General features: G+C 36.2%; 1 protein-coding gene across 4 annotated transcripts; it reads left to right on the top strand.

Moving 5' to 3' along the window:
• The first annotated feature begins 1664 nt into the window (after positions 1-1664).
• LOC135671376 (UDP-xylose transporter 3-like) lies at positions 1665-15871 on the top strand. 4 transcript variants are annotated; one of them, XR_010512736.1, is made up of 10 exons: positions 1665-1822; positions 1925-2109; positions 4730-4914; positions 6989-7056; positions 8062-8194; positions 8907-9068; positions 9161-9433; positions 14236-14421; positions 14849-14940; positions 15045-15863. XR_010512736.1 is itself a non-coding variant. In XM_065179454.1 (8 exons), the coding sequence occupies exons 2-8, from the start codon at positions 1989-1991 to the stop codon at positions 14350-14352; spliced, it is 1059 nt and encodes a 352-aa protein (XP_065035526.1). In that variant the 5' UTR covers positions 1665-1822; positions 1925-1988; the 3' UTR covers positions 14353-14574. The 4 variants fall into 4 exon arrangements, 1 of the variants encoding a protein (XP_065035526.1); XR_010512735.1 differs by having other exon boundaries at positions 14849-15871; XR_010512737.1 differs by lacking the exons at positions 14849-14940; positions 15045-15863 and having other exon boundaries at positions 9208-9433; positions 14236-14370.
• The last annotated feature ends 3796 nt before the right edge of the window (positions 15872-19667 follow it).

Genomic DNA, 19667 nt, shown 5'->3' with positions numbered 1-19667 from the left:
TTGTGATCATTCAAGAGAGGTGTGAGGCTTGTAAGGGTATATCCTAAACCCGTGAAAAGGAGAAAGCACTACAAAGAGGTGGTTAGTCTTTGCCTATTGTCCCGATCACAGTTACGCTAACCCATAAATGATGAAAGTGGGAGGACTTCTGAAGCAACAACCTATCACCGTTCTTATTGACACCGGGAGCACTAATAATTTTATGAACAGTAAGGTTGCTGTCCTGATGGCCTTACCTATCGAGAATTATAGCAGGTTTGACGTTAAGGTCACCGACGGATGAGTTTTGAAGTGTGATCGTAGGTGCCCGCAGGTGAAACTATTGCTGCAGGATCAATAGTCCTAATTTGAAGAGGATGAGTCTGTTAGGACTCTAGCTAGGAGAGTCCTAATTGAATTTTATTAAAAGGGGCATTCATGTAAAACTTACCTAGCCGACCCCTATTAAAGAGGTGAAGAGGTCGGCTAGGGTTAGGGTTAGTTGGGAGGTTACTTCTTAGAGTATGAGTCTTATTAGGAGTTGGTTAGAAGTAGAAATCTTGAGTAGGAGTCCAATTAGAAGTTAGGGTTTAGAAGCCCTATAAATAGTCATGTATTCATCATCTTTTGACAAGCAATAGATGAATCTTCTTAGCGGCCTTTGAGCAACAACTTGGAGGAAGAAACCCCTATAGAGTTCCAAGGAGGTTGATCCCCTAAAGAGATTAATTCCAAGCTTAAAATCCACAAGGGTTCTAACAAGGGAGCCCACTAGCTGATGCCTAGGTCGCGCGCATGCCCCGCGGGGCACGTTGATGATGGCACGCGTCATGTCCTCGACTGCATCGACGGTATCCCCTCGAACGAACGATCCGTCCGAGCTTCGGCCGTCGATGCAGCCCGCATCGATCCGCACCTTGAGCCGAGCGACGGATTTAAAATAAATTATATTAAATAATTTACTAATATATATCAATTTATATTAAATTATAAAAAATAAAAAAAATATAAAAAAAATAATTTCATGAAATATAAAGTAAAGAATAATATAAGTAAGAATAAAAATAATAATTTTTATAATATTAAAAAACTTAATTTTTTTTGAAAGGTCTAATTAACCATTATTTTTAAGTTGTTAAAATAAATTTTTACTAATTTTGACCCATAAAAATTAAATTTATCCAAAAATAAATAAAAAATATTTATTTTAAATTTTTTTTTTTCATATGAGATCAATTCAAATGTTTCCTTGAGGTTCTAACTTATTTTGACTAAGTTACATTGTTTCCTATCTATTTAGAAGCTCAAATATCAAGAAATATTTCATGATCATATTATGATAAAATTAAAAGAAATTAAAGAAAATAGATAAACTTTGATAATGTTTAGATGCAAAAGAAAAAAAAATTCTTAAATTGAAAAAATATATATATTTTTATTTTAAATAATATAAAAATTATTGGTAATGACTTTTGCTATTTTGAAAAGTTAGATTGGCTCCATAGAATTTTTTTGGAAATGGGGCGTTCTGCATAATTTTCTCAAAAATTAGAACTTTTTCTGAAATTTGCCAATAGGGGTCTTTCTGAAAAATTCCTTGTACGCGTATCGCTGCATCAGATCCACCGCCATGATTCATGCATTGCCTCATCGACCTCCGCCTCATAACAGGACTCCATTCATCGGCTTTACTAATCTGGTAAACTCGCAACAGTTCGCAGTTGTGAAGGCCAGCAGTGACGGCCAGAGATATTTAGCGACTAGTTTTAGAGCGCAAGAGGAATCTCTCTCTCCCGCCGCTTCTCTGCTCCTCGCAACCTCGAGAAATCGAGGGAAAAAAAAGGTGTGGATCTTCGCTTCTCTCTGCATCTCGGTTCAGATCTGAAGTCCCTGTCCTGAGATTATCGTCTAATTCGCTTCATCCCTCGCCCTTCTCCGGTGATAGGTGAGTCGCATACGGTTTGTTTTGTAGATCGAGGAAGTGAGAAGGGGTTTTGATTGGACTGGAGATGGGGGAGGGCGGGGGGTTCCAGTTGGGAACCGTCGGAGCGCTGAGCCTGTCGGTGGTATCGTCGGTGTCTATTGTGATTTGTAACAAGGCGTTGATGAGCTCCCTTGGCTTCATATTTGGTATGAGATCTGACGATTTCTCTCTTTCTTTCTTTATTTGCTTCTGCTAGTTTTTCTGTTACGTTCACAACGTTCATGTCTTGATTGCCATAAGTTGTGTAGGTAATTCTCAAAGTGGTGTGGTGTTCAATGGTTTTGTTATATATATTTTCCTGTTGCATGTGTCATTCGGACGATTGAAGATCTGCTGATAGTTGATTTTGTTTTCTTCATTCTTCACTATACATATCTATATTTCTATTTGATCTCAACTATGGTCTAAAGATGCTTTCTTGCAACCTTTTTAATAACATTCTTCCAGCAAAAGACATCTAAAGGTCTTTTACATGGTTAAATAATGGGTCTGATCCTCATGGCCATAAGCTAGTTATATGAACAAAAATATTTTTTGAAGTGTGAGCAAATAGCACATGTTTTATCTTTTTGTAGGCAAGCTTATTATATATGTATATATATACATATACATAATGTGATATATATGTCCATTTTAAGAGGGAAGTGTTGTTAATAAAATTTTCAGCTGGAGAGATCAAAAGTCTTTAATGATTCATTTGAGTTTTTATTTTTTCCTCTCCACACCTTTTTTAAGAGTTCTTGGAGAGCATGACATCATATTTTCACCAATTTCTTTTTTTCTCTTTGGTGAAAAGAAGGGGGATGCGGACACATTGTGCTCGAAATATTTAATGACTTCCTGGCTGAAAAATGTTGGCATTTGCAAAAGAAATAAGTTTGAAGACTTACTCGAAAGACAACAAAACTGGGGCCGAGGGGTAAATCACCATGGCAGATGGCTTGTGATACACCCTAGTCTAATTAGAGCAAGATGAAGGACCGTTTTCTCCTTTAATGGCATACATTCATGTCATTGCTTGAAATATATTCTTAAGTTACTACTAGTTAAAAGAAAACTTTAGTGGACACTGAACGATGATCTAGAAGTATAAACATGTAAATTCTTGAATGAAGCGCAATAAGTTATGTACATTTGCATTCTTCTGCATAGTGTGTTTGCTAATATTATGTCAAAACAAAGAGCAGAAGCTCAAATGAACTTTTTTTTGTGACACTGACATTGATGTGAAGATGAAACAAACAATAGTCTGGTAGGAAGGATATTTAAATGACAGGTTTTGATAAGTAAGGCTAAAAAATGAGGTGAGTAGAAGCATAGATGGAGTATAGAACTGAGCTATTTTTGTGTAGTACTTTTAGAGTTTCGATTTACTAAAACATAGTGGTTTGAAGAACTGCAATTTATTTCATGGCCTGAGTTGAGCTTTACTTTGGTGTTTTAAAGTAGCAGTGCAACTGATGAAGTGACCTGCTGATGGAGGTCCTAGTGATCTCAAATATTATATAGTGATTTATATACTTTATTTGCTTATGAAAAGTCAAGTATGAAAGGGAATATGCAAGAGCTCTTGTGTAAGAATATGAGGAATTCAAGTCCATTCTAGTCTGCATGGATCTCCACTATTGTCCAAAGAATAAATGACATGAATATTTTTTAGCATGTAAATCAAGAAAAAGTTTCATGCTTGCTAGTGAAATTCTTAAAGGTCCATTTTTCCTGGAATTACTTTCTTATAATCTGATATCATGTTGTCCATACCAACAATTACTGTACTACCCGAAATGGTATGAAAAGGGTGGTCCATATCGGTCAGAGAATGGATTGGTCACAGATCAGATCGCTCCTGTTTCGGGATGATACAGTCCAATTCAGGAAAAATATAAACGAAACCTATGACAACGATGAGCCCATACAACTCAGTATTAAAAAAAAAGAAAACCTAAAATAGAAATTAGGGCTCACGAATGCAAGCCCTCTTCTCGCGAAGCTGCTACCGTCACCACTGCCTACTATTTGAGGTCGTCGTTGCCGCCACCACCACCTTTCGTCGACATCTTTTGGCCATATGGTACACTCCCATCTCTTCTCCTTCTCTTTTTCCTTCTTCTTCTTTCCTCTTCCTTCGCCGCTTCCTCTTCTTCCTTTTCTTTCTCCTCTTCCTTTACCGCCTCCCTTTCTTCCTCCTCTTCCTCCATGGCCTTCTCTTCTTCCATCCTCTTCCTTACTCTTTCTTTTTCTTCCTCCCTCCTCCTCCATTGTGCCTTCCTCTTCTCCTTCCTTTCTTCTCCGTCTTCAAAATGTCTTCCCTTCTTCTTAGTCTTCGAAACATCGGTACGTACCATGTGTTGGTATTTCAGTGTTGACCAGTACATACGGGTCAGGCCAGCGACTGGTACGGGTCCAGCACACGATACACAGTCCTTGGTCCATAGAATTTATTGTTGTGTTGTAGATACAATAAGTTGTAAACATTTTTTGGGTCTTTTATGATTGCTTCCATCCAATGACTGACTTCGATAGAAACACTTTTAGAGAAGTATTCTGGTATGGTACTGTCCACATAATTTATTGTTGTATTATACATATGCTAAGATCTTAAAATTTCTTGGTTTATCTTTGATTGCTTGCCTCTGATGATTGACTGCCTTGTAAACAATCAAGCAAAGAGCTGGTTTTGTTTAGATGAAATATTCTGCATATTTGTTGTCATATATTTCTAATTTGCAAGAGTAATTACAAACTTGCATTATCTGTTGTTCTCAGCCACTACTTTGACAAGCTGGCATCTTCTTGTTACCTTCTGTTCTCTTCATGTGGCATTGTTGATGAAACTATTTGAGCACAAACCTTTTGATCGAAAGGCTGTCATGGGTTTTGGAGTACTAAATGGAATCTCCATAGGGCTATTAAATTTAAGCCTAGGTTTCAACTCTGTTGGTTTTTATCAGGTACACATACGCATTCTTCTAATAGTGACTGGGTTTTTTAGAATCAGTTTGATTTTCCCGTACTAGGAGCAATTCAGAAATCATGCTAAATCTGATGCAGTGCTTCTTTAATTAATCAAAGTATTATCCAAAGCCATTCAATTTAGGTCAATTTCTTGTCCGTGTGGTTGAAACTCAATGGGAAATGACTAGGATGAATCAAATTAACATGCGTTGGCCAATTTTGGTCACTTTTAGTTAATTTCACAGCCTCAAAAGAAGAAAGGAAAGAGGGAATGATGGCCAAGATGAAAGTCAAGATAGAAACAAGACAAAATATTGTATGATCATAACTATAGGACACAGCAGATGTTGCTGCTATTTGTTTGTCTGCAATTGTTGCAATGTCTGATATCCATTGTCATGTAAGAGAGAATGACATCGGGAAAGAGAAGGGATGACAGATAATAGTCCTTAATATTTTAAAGAAATAGGGATGCTATCACAGAGAATGAAGATGTCACATGATTCAGAATGAATCTTACATTTTTTTTTTTATATGTTTTGCATTACTTAATACTTCACCTGCATGTTTACTAGATTAATGTTAGGGCCAGAATGCAGCTTCTCATTGTTTTCATAGAGAGGTTGATAAAAGTTGAATCTTTTGTATAATATATATACTTAGATACTGTAATGATGTCCTTGTATAACATGATTGTTATTTACCTTCTAGTAAGTATAATAACTATTTTTAATATTTTTAATTATTCTTCATTAGTGGATTTACATAATATTTTATCTTTTGTATTTCATTTTCATGTTATTTTGGAAAGATAGTTATATTATGAAATATGAAGATAAAATAATATTTTAACTCCAATTATTTTTATTTTTAAATTTTATTGTATGTTTTATAGTGTTTTGATATTATTGTATAATTTTTATTTTTAAAATTTTAAATTATTTTCTTGATCAATTTTGATTCTTCCAATCAGATTTGATCCTTCCTGATTGTATTCCATTTTGGAGGCATTTGATATTACAAAAGGTATATTGCATTTATTTGATTCCTTGGACCAAAATTTACAAGATCAAGATTGGCATTTGCATTGGTGTTGGAATTTTGTCTAAGACTAGATCTGGTTTGGATAAAATAATTTGAAATCAATATGTAAAAAATTTGAAGAAAAAGTTATACATGTTAGTTTCATTATTAAAATATATGCATAGAAATATATTGAATTTCAGGATATATGTTAATCCAAATGTGAAGTTACTTTATTGTTTCCCAACAACTTAATGCTTTTTTTTCCTCTTAATAATCAAAATTGTTGCTTCTTACATATGACATAAAAGAGCAACATATTTGCAGCCTCCTTGGTTCATCATTTACAATCAGGTTAAGATCCTTTCCAATTATTCTATAAATCCAATTGTCGTTAGACTATTCATGCCAATGGGCAGTTGGTAGCTAAGGTTAATACCAATGAGCAGTTGTAGTGTGAGAACTGAATTCCAGTTAAAATACATTGGGATTCTTGGCCATGATATTTCATTCTATTGTTTTTGCCTTTATCTTCTCTGTTGCATCCGTCTCTTGCTTCCCCCTTTTCTTTGTCCAAGATAACCAATCAATAGCAAGATTTGGTGAGCATGGTGATGAGTTATAATACTCTACGTTTTCTTCTGGTTGATCCTTGTTGAGATTGATTTTCATTTCAGGAAAAGTGGCTTCTCAATGTTATCTGTTATACGTTCTAGGGTTCTAATTGTTTATAGCCTTCAATAAAATATCAACTTGACTTTTTTTTCCAAATAAATGACCAGAATTTGAACAAAAGTAAAATCCTATTCCCAGTAACACCTCAGGTGGTGCTATGTGGTAACTTGCGAGACGCTGCCAGCTGATGAAATTAGAGGGCTAAACTAAAAGAACTAAATGGAAACTACAATTCCTGCAAACTAAACGACCATGTTAATATTGGAAAAGGCTTAGATGTCATGATCTTCTTTTTTGAGTCTTGTGCTATTTTAGTTGTAGATCTTTATTTTAGTTTTGACTCATATATCTTGCTGGAACACTTCCATCCAGATGACAAAGCTAGCAATCATTCCCTGTACTGTCTTCTTGGAGACTGTATTTTTGGCAAAAAAATTCAGGTATGTTTACATTAATTTTTTTTGCAAATTTTCTTATACTTTTGTTTAAAATATTTTAGCAGTTAACCAGATGAATATAGTTGCAAAGCTCATACTTATCCAATTACAAAGGCACTTCAAATGGAAGCACTAATACTGCTGGTTTCCTATCTATCATTCAGACATCTAATTCATGACAACTAGAATATGTACAGTGATCTTAATGGCATCACATGCCATTTCATGAATTTTATTCTTGTTATTTCGTTGTAAGTGCCATTATTACTACATGTTATTTAAAGGAGCTGGAAATTAAAAATTAGGACTGCACTGGACTCTGCATAGATATAATGTAATTTCCTGCACGGCACATTCACCTTGGAAACAAGCTATTATATCAGGGCTGACAGTTGACCTATATAAGATCAGTAATTCATTCTGTTAAACAGATGCACTGATTGCCCAGAAGAAATTTCAAGTAACTTAGTGCATTGTTCTACCCTAAAAAATTTATAAATTTGTCAGGGACTCAGGATGTTGCTTTCAATTGTCCTTTTTTGAAATGTTCACCTAAATTGATATTTATATTTGCATTTTCCAGCTGCAAAATCATAGTAGGCCACTTTCAATTCTACAAAGGCAAGAATATCTTTGAGTTACAGTTACAGTCCCTGATGATCATTACTCATCAGGCCACACTGTTTTGCTTAATGGTGTCCACAAATCTATTTGTTCATATGCTGCTATGTTCATATACAAGTCTAAAAAGTCTCATTTGTTAATCTTTCAAAATAAGGATATATATTTTTCCTGATGACATTTACGAGGGCCAGCAATTTTAATCTTTCAAAGTTGGAATATATATATATATATATTGGTCCTGATGTCATTTAGTGGGTCCAGCGAGACAATCTTTGTTTGTTTAAACATCCACAGATCTATCTCTTGTTAGTATTTTATGCTAAACTAATTCTGTTAAAAGTTAGTATGATTTTATTTGACTGTTAATTTGTCCTTGCATTGCAGTCGGAGTATTCAGCTCTCACTTACCATCCTTTTATTGGGTGTTGGAATTGCAACTGTGACAGATCTGCAGCTTAATTTGCTCGGATCTGTATTGTCTCTTCTAGCAGTTGTTACCACTTGCATTGCACAGATTGTATCCTTATATAATAATCTTTCTTTATTTATTGTATGGCATCGATCAATTGTAACATCTAAAATTTGAAATTCTGACAGTATCAGCAATTTAATTTTTACATGTGGCCGTTTACAGGTAAGACGCTAGTATAATAGCATGGGTTCCATGCTAACTGACATGCTACCAATATGCATGTATGTTCATTTTGTCATATCTTTGGCATGACAAGGATGTCCATGCTGACATCATGCTGGCATCATTTGACATGGCCCAAAACTCACCATAACTCGAAACCATGATAACCATTTAACTAATCTTCACATAGGGTGTTATTTGGCATGCAACTGACGTCCTTTCAGGCGTTTAGGTAATGACACAATACACCAAAAAGAAAGCTTACTGTTGAAAGAATGTTGCTATATGTTCAAATATGTTCAAGTTGGGAATATTTATTTGAATTTGGCTGGTCCTGGATTTAACAGCCAGTTATCACAAGCCATTATAAGTATGTGTAATAAGCAAAATATGATCTTATGATATTTTCTTTGTCCATCTGTGGAGGCTTTTGTATCAAGTAACGAGGAAGATCAGAAAGACTGGTTGCAGTAGATCTGTGTGGTACTAATTTTTCTGTTACCATTGATTGAGTATAGCTTGTTCCCTACTTTTTATACTGAACCACTCATGCTTTTGATTCTTCGGAGTTTGGACCTTAACCAGTTGTTTGCAGATGACAAACACTATACAAAAGAAGTTCAAGGTCTCTTCAACCCAACTTTTGTATCAATCTGCCCCTTACCAAGCTTTAACTCTGTTCATATCTGGTCCATTTCTTGATGGCCTTTTAACGAACCAGAATGTCTTTGCATTTAACTACACTCCTCAAGTTCTTGTAAGTAATCTCTTCTGTATTTCCTTGTAAAGTACTGCTGTTCTCATCTTTTATATATATATATATATATATATATTTATTTATTTTTGTAGATCTTCATTGTGCTTTCATGCCTAATATCGGTCTCCGTCAACTTCAGCACATTTCTTGTAATTGGGAAGACATCGCCTGTGACATATCAAGTTTTGGGTCATCTCAAAACATGCCTGGTTCTGGCTTTTGGTTATGTGTTGCTTCATGATCCATTCAGTTGGAGAAATATATTTGGGATCTTAGTTGCAATTGTTGGCATGGTGTTTTATTCTTATTTCTGTACAATTGAGGGCCAACAGAAAGCTCGTGAAGCATCCTCTCAAGTGTTGCAGGTATGGCTACATTTTTTTTAAATTTCTGTAATTCTAAGATTTTTCTCCTTGACTGAATGCTCATCTATCCCTAAGCATTCTACACCTGGTTCTGTGCCTCCTCCCTTGTGGTGGTTCAAGGAGGATTAAGTGTTAATTTTGGCATCAATTTTAATGGACTGTCAAGAGAATGTAGATTTACTTTTTCCTAATTAAAGGGATGATAAATCGCTCCAACTTTTATTAGTTTTTGCATGCTATCTTATTCCTTTACTCAATAAAATATTATTAAATCAATATCAAGCAAGATTTATTAGTTTCAAGTTAGCCGGTGATGAGGTATTTTCACGCCTATCACTCGGCGAAAAAGTAAGCGCCAACTATTTCAGGTATCACATGATACATTGGTAGCTGAATTCTTACTGTTAGATATTCTAGATGTTGACTACCTCGTAGTACAAAGGAATTTGGTAACTAAATATATGTTTGGAAGCAATAATTTGGGCAGATTATAGATAAAGACTTGAATGGGTTGAAACAACCTAATAACGTTTAAAAACATGGTTACTTGAGTAATCGCAGTGATTTAAAAAGCGCTAGGCGCAAAAGGCGCCGAGGTCCAAAAACGCTCGAGGCGCTAGGCGCTCGCCCAGGCGCTCGCCCGAGCGAAGCGAGGCGCTAAAATATAAAAATATATAATATAATTAATAAATATAATTATTTAAAATTTTAAATAAAAATATGCTATTAAATTAAGAAAATCTAAGATACAAAATCACAATGTCACATTAACAAAAAGTTTCAAAATTCAAAACATTAAAATTTTACATCAAAGTCACTCATCATAATCAATATTATCGTCATTTTCACACAAATCATCTTCATTGAATTCGTCATCTTCCTTTTGTTCTTTGATTCCTTCCTCTTCATCAAGATATGTTTCATTCTCTATGTCTTCAACAATAGCAGGAGTCGAGCTTGATGCTTTTGCACTCATTTTTCTCTTTGACATATGTCTTGTATATGTTTGTAATTCTCCAGCATCTGAAGCTCTTGCCACATCTCCCCACGTCAATCTATCATCTTCAAATACAAACTTGTCTTCAGCATCTTGCAAGTTAGCACCCATTTCTCCTACTAACCACTCATTTGAATCATCAATATCTTGCAATGAGATTGAATCAAATCTATTTTTCAAATCATGATGAGTCTTTAAAGCTTGATTATACTTTATGTAAACAAGATCGTGCAATCGTTGATGTTCTAACCGATTTCTTCTCTTCGAGTGAATCTGTCATGTCATATAATTTAAAAATATATTAATACATATATCTAAATAAATAAATAAATTAAAATAAAAATATTTAGTAATACTTACATGCTCAAAGACACTCCAGTTTCGCTCACAACCCGAAGGACTACATGTCAAACTAAGTACTTTGATAGCAAATTTCTGTAAGTTCCGGGTGGAATTTCCAAATAGACTCCACCGTTCAGCTGCAAAATTTATGTTATTATTAGCAATAACATAGTAACATAATATATATGAAATTAATTATATCAAATTATTAATACCTAGAGAGGTAGTTGTCCTGGATCGAACGGCAATTGGAATTCCAAAAAGACCTTCAGCATTTTTATATAAAGATAATTCATGAATGATCTTATCTTGAACCTCAATGTTGGGAACTAATCTTGCAACACACTGATATAACCCACCCAAAACTTCTGCATCAAATCCAACAGATTTAATCTTATAAAAGAATTCAGGGTTCAAATAATATCCTACTGCATGTAAGGGACGATGAAGTTGACAATTCCATCTTTCGTCAATGATTGTAAAAATTTTCTTATATTTTTCTTCATTGCATTAAAAGATCTTTTAATCGTCTCCTTTGCTCTATCCATAGCCTCATAAATATATCCCATTGCAGACTTATTTTCATTATCCACCAACCGAAGGACTCGAACAAGAGGGCCCATTACCTTTAATATATAAACTACATGATTCCAAAAGGATGACATTAAGATGATATCAGCAGCCCTCTTGCCTTTTGCTTCTTTTGCCCATTTGCTTGTCACCCATTTCTCAGAGGTAAACATATTTCTCAGAGTATGTTTTTGACGATGCACGCTCTGTAATGTCAAGAATGAAGTAACAAATCGGGTAACACCATGTCTCACTAATTCTTTATTCCCTGTAAATTCTCTCATCATATTCAAAGCCCCAATGCGATTATAAAGAAATCCAACAACAAAAATTGCCCTTTCTTAGGTTTTCTTGATTTCTAAGATCTTTCCAATATCTTCCAACATTAAATCAATACAATGTGCTGCACATGGAGTCCAATACAAGTGTTGTCTTTTTGATTCAAGCAATTTACCTGAGACAAAGGATAACAAAAATGATAAGACTTAAGAGTTTAACACATTTAATTGAAGATAAAATAATTAACAAAATCAAAAGATAAATATTACCAGCTAAAACATAGTTGCTTCCATTGTCGGTTATGATTTGAACGATATTTTGTTCTTCAATTTCTTCCACGAAGTTGTCAAGTAAATCATATATCTTGTCTCCAGATTTTACAAAAGATGAAGCATCTATTGACTTCACAAACATAGTCCCTAAAGAACAATTAACCATAAAATTAATTATACTCCTGCGCCTCCTGTCAGTCCAAACATCTGACATAATAGAGCAACCATGTGTTGCCCATGATTCTTTATGACCCTTTAGTAAGTCATTTGTATAATTCAAGTCTTTTTGCAGGAATGGAACTCGCATCTCATAATAACTTGGAGGTTTTAATCCTGAACCATATCTTCCAATAGCTTCAATCATATCCTTAAAACTGTCTAAACGAGTTGTACTAAGGGGAAGACCAGCCTTATAGAAGAAGCGAGCAATGTGCTGAATTGTTCTTCCTCTTATTTCTTTATCACAAGCATCACTTATATTTGTTTGTCTCAATTTTGAGCATCCTGCTTGCCCTTGTTGTTTCTGGGATCCTTGAAGCATATATAGATCCATCGGTCCTTTTCTACCTTTCTTAGTACTCATAACTTCTTTTCCCTTTTTGTCGTATACTCTTTTTTCACTTGGGTTAATACTCGTAAAATAATCTTCTTCTTCATCCCTGAGATATTCAACATTGTCTTCTGGTAAATTCCCATAAGATTCATTCTTTTGTGTCTTCTTTTCATTCATATAATTCAGCAACTCTTCTTTTACCTCAGGTGGACATTTTTTGCAAGCTGCTGCATTCTTGAAATTTCCTACTAGATGTTGTTTTGCACGAAAAATATCACCTCTGGTAGTCTTATCGCAGAATATGCAAGTCACTGCATTAGGATCTTTCGGATCCTTCAAATAATTATACTTCCATGCAGGATCTTTTTTTGATACCATTGGAGACTCGATTGAGTTGCTCTCTACACTTGTCATTTATGTTGAAACCTAACAATAATTTCAAATAAATAAAAATTAACAACATTAAAATCAAAATAATATATTATTAATCTATTAACAGAAAATTAATCATTTCAAAATTCAAATAAACTTAATATTAAGAGTATACTGAGCCTGATGGAGAAACGAGGAAGCAGCGGCGAGCGGCAGCAGCGGCGGCGAGCGGCGGTAGCGGCAGCAGCAACAGCAGTGGCGAGCGGCGGTAGCGGGAAAGGGAAAGGGAGCGGAAGGCGCGAGCAGCAGGAGGCCTCGAGGGAGGCGCGAGCAGCGGGAAGGCTCGCGAGCAGCGGGAAGGCTCGCAGGAGGGCTCGCAGGAGATGCGAGCAGCGGCAGCGAGCGACGAGATCGCGATCGGGATCGGGATCGAGAGCGGCAGCAGGTTAGTGTTGGGTTAGGGTTAGGGTTAGGGTTGGGGTTATATCGGTTTAGTTGGTTCGATTGAACCAACTAACAACCGAACCAGGACCGAACCAGACCTAAAATTCTGGTTCGGTCGCCTTGGTTTACCCAGGCGCTCGCCCGAAGCGCCCAGCGCCTGGGCTCGGGCGAGCGCCCAGGCGGCGCCTGTTTGAAGCACGCCGCCTGGGACATTAGCGAGGCACTCGGGCCTCGCCTCGCCTCGCCCGAGCGCCTAGGCGAGCGCCCGAGCGCCTTTTGCAATCACTGAGTAATCGTGGCCTACATGAAGACCTATGTAACCGTTGCTATTGATATAGTTATTTGTAATGTAAATCTATCACCTGCTAGCAGGCCTTCATTTCATCGGCTAGCAGGCTTTCACCTCATCATATTTGTTTTGAGCTACATAATAATAATTGTTGTTGATATAGTTTAAATCTATCATCTGCTAGCAGGTCTTCGCTCCATTATATTTTGTCTTAATCTGTGTCCTTCCTATGGTTTAGATGTCACCCATTACTCAGTAACCCAATGGAGGGCGTTGTTCACCAAGTGTTACTCTAGTGCAACAAACAGGCCACAACTTAAACTGTATGCTACTGGTTTCATCTAAATCTATGGTCTTATATATATGCCATGTTTTGGAAAATAAGGTGAAATTGTTGGAAAGAGATGATGGTTGTTTTTAACTGATTGCTAGTGAAGCGGTAGGTGTTTCATCTGAACATAGTGTGATGAGGGGATTTATCCTTTTAGGTGTCTTGACTAGTTTTCTGGACCACATTATCTCATGAACATGAAGATCAGGTTGTTCAACCATCAGTGCGAAATTGAATATATATCGTTCTAAACACGTTTCTTCTTTAATCTCTTTCAGAACTCATGCGATACTTTTGTGGTAATTTCGTGTGTTCTAACCCACTCGGTTCTCCATTTTGGTCAAATGCCACAGGTGAAAGACGATGAGTCTGATCCTCTGATCGGAACCGAGACTGGAGCTGGCATAAATGATGATGGTGCAGCTCAAACGGCGCAAGCATGGAGCTCAAACAAAGATTTGCATGCATGAAATCTGCCCTAATGTACAGAATCATACATGCAGACCAGAAATCATCAGACCAGTTTTGGAGAAGTTGCTGTATGTTTTCGTATGCAATTTTTATCTATATTCTTACATGCTCTTCGAAAAGCATATTAATTCTTCTTCTTTGTAAGTTGCGTCCTCAATTTGTAACTTAAAAGACTTCATTATTATTATTATTAATTTTACTTAGAAGACTTCATTATTACACTATGAAAATGAAGTTAGAATCATTAGTTCCTTTTTCTTGTTTCCCTAATAACTTTGATCCTCCCCATCCAATCTCAGTCTACAATACAGGTAGCTACAGTACCATAGAGAATCATGAACTCACCTTTTAGATCATGAAATAAAAGGAAAAAAAGAAGAGAAATATTAATTAGATTCGGATCATATCGGTTGGTCAGATAAAAAAAATGAGAATCCATTCACTTAAACGATTTACTAATTGAAATACTTTTATGTTTTTTGTAAAACTAATTAGGTCTTTGTGGATGAGAAAGAAAGCTCTCCAAGTTGCCCTGTGGACACTACATATGCTGGTGGACCAATCTCCAGGAACAAACATGCAATGAGGTTTGATGTCATGTTCTTTGCATCATTTGGCTGCCCATATTATTTCTTATGCTAGCTGATAAGATCAAACACTTGGCTGCTCATATCATTTCTCATGCAACAAGAAATCTTCCGGTTCTTCTTCACTTGTCATGGCGGTCCTTCCGCCGGTGCATCCAACGTGTTCGAGAGTTTGCTTCGCTGAACCTTCTTCCATCAGCCGCGCCATCGACACCCATCTTTCGCCGCAGGGATCGAGCTGCAATAAAAGCCAAGCCATGGCCATCATCATTCTCGTCCTCCCACCTTGAATTATCCACCTAATACTCCATGGCTGTAACCATCAACGAAGCTGGGACGTTCATCGTGTACACAAGTGAGCAGAAGAACACAGTGCAGTTCCAACTAGAATAGATCCATGCACATGCTGCGTCCATTTCTGTCGCTGCCGGAGGAGGAGAAGGATCCACTAAGCGGACGGTATCTGTCTCGCGACGGATGGACCAAAGTCTTGTCTCTAATGCGGCCTGCACATGCTCGGAAGATTGCCCCAAGGATTTTGGTTGCAGTGGATGATGACCTTACGATATATGTCAGTGGCAGTCAGCAGTGGCTGTGTGACGGTGGGTGGATGAGTCCACGCCGCCATGTTCTCTGGCTCCAAACAGCTCACGAGAACTCTAATATAGATTATGAGGGCCAAACCTTGAAAAGCTTCTCTCGTCCACCCGATCAAACGCGCTGCTTATGTGTGGAGTGAGTGAGATTAAGGAGAAAAATTCAAATGCATCGAAGGTTTAGCAAGCATTTGATGAAGTGAAGAATCTTAAAAAGGATTTGCAATTAGCTGTTCAGAAATTTGTTGGACCAGTGGCTGACAAGCCATTCATTCTCTTTCTTTTTTTTAGTTCTGCAAATATGTTCAGAACAAGGTACGTAATACCGTATCGTATCGGTGTTTCGAGATTGACTCGATACGGTATAAGTGATACATCAGGATGTATCGAACGGTACACTAGAGCTTACCGATCGATTTTAAATATTTCTTCTTCTTCCTGTAGCACGGTCCGTCCGATAGCGGATGGTTCGCATACAGATATATCGTCGGATCGGTACGTACATTCCGTACCGGATGGTACCATTCGAAATTACATACCATGATTCAGAATATATGACCAATTAATTATTGGTCATGACCACTCACTTTCAAGCAGTAAATAAATATCAAGCATCATAGTCTTCACTCGCATGTGTGTGTTCTTAAATAGTTTTAGTCCCTATCAACTCATCTAAAAATTTAAGCTTAGGTTGTACAAAGTAAAATTTGAACTTCCAATGTCAAATATTAGATATCTCAATTTAAATTTTACACAATTACTACTTCTTTCGATACGGTGTGAGTGGATTTTAATTTTAGGACCTCGTAATGATCTGACGACGAACTGTGGAAAATATTCATACATAAACTTAATAAAGAGAGAAATCTATGGATTTGCAAGAGAAGTCTGCACTGATTTCAACTCAAAAAAGTAGTACGAGTTCACATGGAACTAAGAACAAAGCAAATATGGTCGAACACCTTGATGATAACCTCATGGTACTCTCTGGAGTTGAGCGACAAGTAGCAGGCAAGCAGCTCACCCAAATCCTTGGCGTCGTAGATGTTGTTCTCCACGATCATCTCCACCATCGACTCCATGAAGTCCCTCATCGGGTCCGATGACGACTTGACCACCACCAGGTTCTCAGACGGCGTCGCCGCCGCCCTCTGTTTGATGCCATGACTTCCTGAGGCTGGTCTCCTCGCTGCTGTCTCCTGCCGCTTCAGCTGTGACTTGAACGTGGTGGAAGAGTCATCAGACTTGCAGGCGGAGGTTGAAGTGTGGCGGCAACTGCAGCTCACGGAAGTGGCTGCACTAGCACATGGCCTGAAAGCCTTCCTTCGGGTCTCCGGCTTGGGTTTCTTCGGTGGTTCGATGGGGAAGTGGGTGTCGGAGGCCTTGGAGTTGATGGTCGAGCGATGGAACTTCTCTGTTCTTCTCTTGGTCGGCATGTTGCAGAAGGCTCTGCTGGGGAGGCAGTCATGCTGTTTGAGCTGCTGCATTGGATGCAGAATTGCTGAAGCGTGGCTTTTCTTCTTGAAGTGACGAGTACTTTGGCTTCTCTCACCTCTGCCCATATCTTTAAGCTTGTACAACCACGAGCTTGACATCATATCAGATAGCCAAAACCTGTAATTTCTCATCAGAGATAGCCACACACAACAATCTCAGGAACTATAGTCGCTGTAAAGTAGTTGCTACACACACATGAAGGGCTTGAAACCATTCATTCAGCTCATGCACAGATATTAGCTTCTCTCTCTCCCTCCCTCTCAAGTGGGTGTGTCGTTTTCTAATAGCTCAATGTACTGTGCCCTGGTGTTGAGGTTGACATGGATGGTGGTGGGAGCTGGAGAGAGAGGAGAGGAGAGGAGAGGGTTGTCAAGCAGGCAGAAGATTGGGGTTGTGTCCTTTAGCATATGGTAGGGCTCAAAGTCACAAACACAGAATGAATGAAATCTATATGTAGATATGTTGCTCAGTTGCTCATCTTTTATTTGCAACATTGTTTGAATTTTAAATGACAGCAAAGAAGATAAGTATCAGATCTTGGACACAGAGAGAGAGAAAAAAAGAATAATCATGTAAGGATCCACCAAGGAATGTCTTCTTGCAATCAAATACACTATATTTTGATTATGATAAGCTTACATAACCCATGCATAGTTTATTTTTGTCAAGGGATTCTTGAATAAGAACAGCAGAACAGGCAACTACATTATATATATATATATATATATATATATATATATATATATATATATATATATATATATATATATATATATATATAAAGGCAATTAATCCAAATGAATGTTGATGTTAAGTTTAATTAAGATGTACAAAGGCATGTGTCTTCTAAATTCTGGAAGTGAATAGCCATGAAAACAGAGATATGAAACCTGCTCAACCTAAATGCTATATCTTAGAAAGTCCCTTTGGCTGGGAGAGAGAGTTATGATATGAGGTTTGGTGTTAGTGGAAAGGTAGGGAGGAGAGAACATGGAAGAATACAAAACTAGTTTCTCTCTGTTAACAAATGGAATAAGTTATTAACTTAAATATGATACTAAAAAAAAATCTTAAAATTTATAGATGAAATTTTGAATCTTCAACCATCATTGAGTCTGATATATCATTATTGAATCAATATTATAAATATAAAATTTATCAGATGATATTTAAAAATCTTAATCCATGATAAATAGATATATTATATTTGATTAATATTTTAGGTATAAATTATCGGATGAACTTTTGAACCTTCAATCTCTAATAAATGAGACCAAACTAATATGTTAGGAAAAGATATTAGATTTGAATCAATAGCACTTTTCAATTACCTATCAAATTCCTTTTAATATTCCTCTATAGGAAGGAGACTTTGCATCTCTTTCAAACCCTATATTTGAGGGTACTAGTCTCACTACATTACAACATTACTAATTGAAAGAGTGTTCTGAGATGTGCCTACAAAACATACTCCCATTAGTAGCCCAAGGGACTTATCCTTTAGATCTTACAAAAAAATATTAAAGAAATGGATCAAGTTCCTAACAATTTAAAATTTTGAGGTTTGATAAGACATTCAAAATCTTTATTATTGTATCAAAATAGATTATAAGTTTGAAATATGTATCTACCCCTCTTTATTTTATCTGGTATATGATTGATGCATGCACAATATCCTAATCCTTAATTGGCTTATACCTCATGTTTAAGTTTGGTTCATACATCAAACTTCATCTTACTTGCACATGAGATGGATTGTTAGAACCTAATAGTTTCACTATCTTTAGCTCATTCCCCACTTGGAGACTTCTTCTCAAATTTCCTTTGTTTTTTTACTGAGAGTGATGTGATCTCAACTGCATCACCTTTGCATGCTATTATCCATTGCACAGTTCATCTCTGCAACTGCTGGCTGAGTGTTAGATCACATTTGATGGGGAGAAGAAAGGGGACCAAAACAGATGTCCACCTCAATGCAACTCACTTTTGCCATGAATTGGAGCCCATCAGGGGTTGGATCTCACTCTCCTGTGATGATTTCAAGGTTGTCATGATTTCTTTAAGGAGAACATTAATTTGGAGTTAGATATCACTATCATTCAAATCTCAAGTTAATATATCTAAAATTTTCCTAATTGATGCCAATAATCTCTTCACACTTGACTTAGTCATCATCAAATATATATTAGATCATAATATATATTCAATATCTTAAGTTGGTATAGTTAGTATTATATTTTTTCTTTATGCAAAAGGTAAGCGATTAGAATAAGATTCGAGTCTTATAATAAACTGTTAAAGTCTTTACCAGCTAAATTTATTGACACATTTTAGTAACTTATGTTTTTTTCTTTTTATTTTTATTGACTTCTATCATATGTTAGGTTTAATTTGATTAGTAGGTAAAAAATAATGTTTTAACATAATATATATTGGACACTTTCCTAAGCGATTTAACCTTATAAAGTTTATGATAATTTAATAAAAATTATTTGTCACTGCATAAGTTAAAAGTATATATATATATATATATATATATATATATATATATATATATATATATATATATATATATATATATAAGAGAGAGAGAGAGAGAGAGAGAGAGAGAGTTTTGATTAGTAGGTAAAAATA

Source organism: Musa acuminata, unplaced genomic scaffold, assembly GCF_036884655.1.
Source record: "Musa acuminata AAA Group cultivar baxijiao unplaced genomic scaffold, Cavendish_Baxijiao_AAA HiC_scaffold_1139, whole genome shotgun sequence".
In the NCBI taxonomy this organism is placed as follows: domain Eukaryota; kingdom Viridiplantae; phylum Streptophyta; class Magnoliopsida; order Zingiberales; family Musaceae; genus Musa; species Musa acuminata.
This window is presented reverse-complemented; position numbering and strand designations above follow the sequence as displayed.

Coding starts and splice junctions, on each gene's coding strand:
- LOC135671376 (XM_065179454.1), top strand. CDS start 1,989: ATGGGGGAGGGCGGGGGGTTCCAGTTGGGAACCGTCGGAGCGCTGAGC. Junction 4,915..6,988: donor ACTCTGTTGGTTTTTATCAG/GTACACATACGC, acceptor ACTTCCATCCAG/ATGACAAAGCTAGCAATCAT. Junction 8,195..8,906: donor CCACTTGCATTGCACAGATT/GTATCCTTATAT, acceptor AGTTGTTTGCAG/ATGACAAACACTATACAAAA.